Raw genomic sequence first — 5986 nt, forward strand, 5'->3', positions numbered from 1 at the left:
AACATGTGCAGCTGCCCCTCGGTGTGCATGCTCCTCCAGTGTAACATGTGCAGCTGCCCCTCGGTGTGCATGCTCCTCCAGTGTAACATGTGCAGCTGCCCCTCGGTGTGCATGCTCCTCCAGTGTAACATGTGCAGCTGCCCCTCGGTGTGCATGCTCCTCCAGTGTAACATGTGCAGCTGCCCCTCGGTGTGCATGCCCCTCCAGTGTAACATGTGCAGCTGCCCCTCGGTGTGCATGCTCCTCCAGTGTAACGTGCAGCTGCCCCTCGGTGTGCATGCTCCTCCAGTGTAACGTGCAGCTGCCCCTCGGTGTGCATGCTCCTCCAGTGTAACGTGCAGCTGCCCCTCGGTGTGCATGCTCCTCCAGTGCAGGACGCTGACATTTCTGGACTTGTTTTCGAGCTGATGTTTTTTACAGATGCTTATCTGAACACAAAACCTTTGCCAGCTGCAGGATAAACAACAGGAGGTCCTGGAGCAGCACAATCAGCAGCTATTGTGAGTGCAGAGAGGGCTGAGGGCATTGGATGGGCGGCTGATGGGTGGGTGCTTATATATAGCAGCGCAGCCTGCAGACACAACTCAATTCTTCCTCTGAGAGTGCTGATCACATCACAGTCCCTGCAGCAAGGACTCCCTGAGAGCAGCGCACACGGTCCCTGCAGCAAGGACTCACTGAGAGCAGCGCACACGGTCCCTGCAGCAAGGACTCACTGAGAGCAGCGCACACGGTCCCTGCAGCAAGGACTCACTGAAAGCAGAGCTCACAGTCCCTGCACAGACCTGCAGCTCATCTCCATCCTGGAAACAGAGGGAACCGCAGACATGGAGCAGATAGTAAGTACCCAGGACTAGATCACTTGATCCAGCTCACTTTGCCATGGGTTTTTGCACAGCTCTTCATGGTGCACTTACTTATCAGTAATCTTGTTAAACATTCTTTTAATACTTCTTTGATTAAAGGAGACAATAGAGTTTCTTAGAATACTTGAGTTGCAAGTTTATTGCGAGTTAGTGCAACTTTTATAAACTTTAAAAATCTCCTGCGCTAAAGATTTTGGCTTGGAAGGTTGGACTATGTAGGACCACCAGAAGTTTATAGGTGGTCCAGACCTTGTGCTGGTGTCAGGGACGGTGATGGTGGGCACAGGTACCACTTTCTGCTCCTTGGCATCTTTGTTCTGCTGATGTAGTTAATGTGGCACACAGTTCTGTATTTCTGTATAGTTGTTGCTTTGCTCTCTACTTCACTGTTCACTTATATTACCGGTATTCTGTCATCATGAGAATCTCTGCTTGGGAAATAGGGCAACAAATGAGGTGTAGAAAGTCCCTTTTGTGTGTGAGATACATGAGAAAGACCTGCACATCATTCGCCCTATATACATTGCTACTGAGCTGCTACAATATTTGCATTTTTGGAAATTACCGAACACTTTAGGAACACAGATGAGAGAATAGGGCTCTACTAGAGGTTTCTCTTGGTCAAGCCCTATTATTATTATTATTATTATTATTATTATTATTATTATTATTATTTATTTATTTATTATATAATAATAATAATAGGGCTTAATCAAGAGAAACCTCTAGTAGAGTCATATGGATTTGCTGGGAGTCAGATCTGATTTATTCTTATACAAGACACTGGCTATAGATTATTAATTTATTTATTTATTTATTTATTTATTTATGTAGCACCATTAATTCCATGGTGCTGTACAGGAGAAAAGGGGTTACATACAGAGTATAGATCTGAAGTATCCAGTCATATTTAGTCTACAATTACTCCCAACTTGTTTAAGGCCAGCTCCTTTTCTGGCCAGTTTTCCCCCCTCATTTAGGCAATTGTGCTCCCTTACTCACTTTTTAAAAAAATCCCGCTTGGTCTTTAGGTCACTGCCCTAAAATCGTTAATTTGTGCAATCATACTTCCCTTTTATGTTACAAAAACTTTACAAACAGGAGGTGCTACAGTCCGCAGTTGATCTGTCTGATATCACAAACCTTATCATGTATGGTAATAAAAAGATCAATGAGTAATCCTAATCTACCTGCATAATTATTGGATCGACTGGACACTTTATCAGTAAAGAGTCAATATCACTGAATTGTGGCAAGTGACAATCTGATCGTTAATGCAGATAATTTAATTCTATTATAATAACAAGTGGGTAAAATGGTTAAAAAAATGCGTGAATGGTTTTAGATCTATTTGTTGCAAAATATAAAGATGGGAGACAAATTGGGATTGTCTTTATCCGTGTCTAGCCTAAAACAGGTCTTAGAAAGGACTTCAGTGCAAGTTACATTTGGTGATTCCCTAAATCTCAGCTAGAGGGCGCCATTACATCCATATTGTCAGCATTGCTGGCTGCCTTGAATTATATGGACTGTGTCTTTAAAAGCAATTTTATTAGTTACCGTCACCATTAGTTGGCATCTAGGTGCCCATTTGGTCGTTAGGCTCCTTGTAAAGGAACCATTTCTCAAAGCCACATTGACCTGTTGTTGCAATAGAACGACTTTCTTATTGTTCCGTCCCCATTTGCTTCCTCTGACTCGTCTAGAAGCTGTCGGCACTTGTTCCACAGTTGGGCCGGTGTCCATCACTCGCCATCTGCCAGCTGAACGTTTAATGCTCATGTGCTTGCATACGGATTTTTGGAAACAAACCTTGTCAGTTGTTGCATAGGAGAACTCTTTTGTGCGTTCCTATAATGCAAATATTGGGCACTTAACAATGACGTGAGCCACATATAGTGTCAGTGATTGCAGGGCGCAGCACTAATGTGACCAGTGCAGGACTCTGAACCATCTGGTCTTGTGTCTGTGACTGTCACGTCACGCCTGGTACTTCTCAGACTATAGGGGATTTTGTAGTTGATTCTCGGTTTTATAGTCTACCTTCTATCGAAATTCATAACTTATTTTTATCTTTTTTTCTTTCCAGTTCTCCGGGTCGATAGATTTTCTGGATGACAATAATACAGATCCAAATAACACCGAAGACCTTTTAGATCTTCTGGGTCCATGTTTCACCCAAGAGAACAATGACTTCAACCGTATATTCCTTCCCACCGTCTACTCCTTCATCTTCCTACTTGGAATTATCGGCAATGGACTGGTGGTGCTGGTCATGGGTTATCAGAAGAAGTCCAGAACGATGACCGATAAGTACAGGCTGCACCTCTCCGTCGCTGACCTGCTGTTTGTGTTCACGCTTCCATTCTGGTCTGTGGATGCCGCCATTGGTTGGTACTTTAAGGAGTTCTTGTGTAAAGCAGTTCACGTCATTTACACAGTCAACCTTTACAGCAGCGTCTTAATCTTGGCCTTTATAAGTTTGGATCGGTACTTGGCCATTGTCCATGCCACCAACAGTCAAGGATCTAGGAAGCTCTTGGCGGAGAAGATTGTGTATGGCGGAGTGTGGCTCCCAGCTGTTTTGTTGACAGTGCCCGACCTTGTATTTGCCAGTGTGTCAGACATCGAAGGCACCTATGTGTGTGACCGCATCTACCCGGTACAGAACAGGGAAATCTGGACCATCGGTTTCCGTTTCCTCCACATCACTGTTGGACTAATTCTGCCCGGACTCATCATCTTAACTTGCTACTGCGTCATCATCTCAAAGTTGTCTCACTCAAAGGGCCATCAAAAACGCAAAGCCTTGAAGACCACTGTGATTCTCATCCTGGCGTTCTTCGCCTGTTGGCTCCCATATTATATCTGCCTTACCATCGACACTTTTGGCTTACTGGGACTCTTGAAGTTTGATTGCTACATCGATAACATGCTTCACAAGTGGATTTCCATCACAGAAGCCTTGGCTTTTTTCCACTGCTGCCTCAACCCCATCTTATATGCCTTTCTTGGGGCTAAATTCAAGACTTCTGCCCAAAATGCCTTCACGTCCGTCAGCAGAGGGTCCAGTTTAAAAATACTTTCTAAAAAGCGCGCTGGACTCTCATCCGTCTCTACAGAGTCAGAATCCTCCAGTTTCCATTCCAGCTAACGGTCTGGACACCAAGGACTTCGTTTTTGTAATATGTGTATATATAGATCATATATTGACTGAGAGGCATAAACCTTATTTATACAATTTTTTTCTTTTTTTTGTATCTTTTCTGAAGGCCGGACCTAAGGACTATTGATTGATTCACAATAAACTGTTTTACATTTGTCCGTTACAGTGCCAAATTTACTGTCTCTATACAGGGACCCGTCCAGCATTTCATGAATGTGACGCTCCGCTTTTATGGTTATTGCGTGATGCTCCCGACCCACCGTAACTGTATATATGTATACATCAGTACTGTCTTGTGTGCTATTTATTCTGTGTGTAGATGGCTAAGGGTGGAGGGTGGAATATGAGGGCTAGCTAGCAGTAATTGTCAGTTTAGGGTCACATTTATTTGTAAATGGGAATCTGTGGCAGATCTGATCTGATCTTTATTCCATATAGTAGAGTAGAGCAAAATGGCCAGTGTGTATTCCAGTATACAATCTCGTGATTTCACAGGGGTGTACATAGCGGAATGGGGGTCCCATAGAAAAAAAATCAATTGAACATCCAAATATTCTCCCATCATATCGATATCACCCAAAATATCTATATTCCACATCATGCCCATATCCCTCATCATATCTATTTCCCCCATCATATCGACATCTCCATAATATCCATATTCCCCATCATATCCAGATCCCCATCATATCCAGATCCCCCATCATATCCATATCCTCCATCATATCCACATCTCCATAATATCTATATCCCCATAATATCCATATCCCCATCATATCTTTATTCCCCACCATATTTATATACCTCCATTATATCTACATCCTCCATCATATCCAAATCTCCCATTATATTCATTTCCCCCCATCATATCCATATCCTCCATCATATCTCTCAATTTATTTTGCCACCTCCATTGACCAAGACTCGGGAAGCCTTGGGTTGTTTCCCCCCTTACTGGTGTAAACCCAGCTCAAGTTGACACCACCCACTAAGCAATGTACTAGGACCCTCTGTAGGGGACCCTTCTATGTAGGGGACCCTTCTATGATTTTTGACCCCCTTCTATAATTCCATACATTTGGACCAGCGGACCTCACAGATCTCAGGAAACGGAACACTGGACCAGATGTCTCTCTTCTAGCCATGACATAGTATCACCCCGCGGTTCACATACACTAATCTGGGGGTATAGTACCGTGATTGATCATTGGTGGATACGATAAATCGTCTAGCCGTTGTCTGATGGTTGGGGAGCGCTGTGGATGGACTGCGCCATGTTGTATGTGATTGCACTTATCGTAATGACTGTTAACCTAGATCTTCTCGTGTTTCTGATTCAGTATTGCCGTCCTTACAAGCCATATACTGAGCACTGTACAGATTGTTTCTTAATAAATTGTTCAGAAATGATTTCATTGTTGTGTTTCTTTTTATTGCAGTTGGGTTATACTCACAAATTAGCAGATGCTCCACTTACAATATTAATGCAACTAATGACTGGGGGATGGGGCAAGAATGGCAGCAAAGCGCTGTGCATATAAATCCCAGACACAACCCAGGTGTGATGCTGTTTCTAGAAGAAAGCAGCCATGTTATTCTGATTCCATGCAACGGCTTTAAAACTTCCATATTTTCTAGAGTAAAATCAGTGAGATACAAGGTACTCGACTCCACTGCTGCAGAACCTCTTAATAGACACCTCACTGCTCCAGATCTTCATAAAGCATGCCAAGCTGCTGCAGAACATCATAATAGACACCTCAGCTGCTGCAGAACCTTATAATAAACCTTAACTTATGCAAAACCTCATAATACACACCTGAGCTGCTGCTGAACCTCATATTACACACCTCAGCTGCTGTAGAATCTCATAGGACACACCTCAGCTACAGCAAAACCTCATAGCACAAACCTAAACTGCTGCAGAACAGCATAATACACACCTCAGCACCTG

General features: G+C 43.4%; 1 protein-coding gene across 1 annotated transcript; it reads left to right on the top strand.

The window, feature by feature from the left end:
* Window positions 1-611: 611 nt before the first annotated feature.
* Window positions 612-5442, top strand: CXCR4 (C-X-C motif chemokine receptor 4). Its single transcript, XM_077273036.1, has 2 exons — window positions 612-839; window positions 2956-5442. The coding sequence occupies exons 1-2, from the start codon at window positions 828-830 to the stop codon at window positions 4018-4020; spliced, it is 1077 nt and encodes a 358-aa protein (XP_077129151.1). The 5' UTR covers window positions 612-827; the 3' UTR covers window positions 4021-5442.
* Window positions 5443-5986: the final 544 nt, after the last annotated feature.

This window comes from Ranitomeya variabilis, chromosome 7 (assembly GCF_051348905.1).
Source record: "Ranitomeya variabilis isolate aRanVar5 chromosome 7, aRanVar5.hap1, whole genome shotgun sequence".
Lineage (NCBI taxonomy): Eukaryota > Metazoa > Chordata > Amphibia > Anura > Dendrobatidae > Ranitomeya > Ranitomeya variabilis.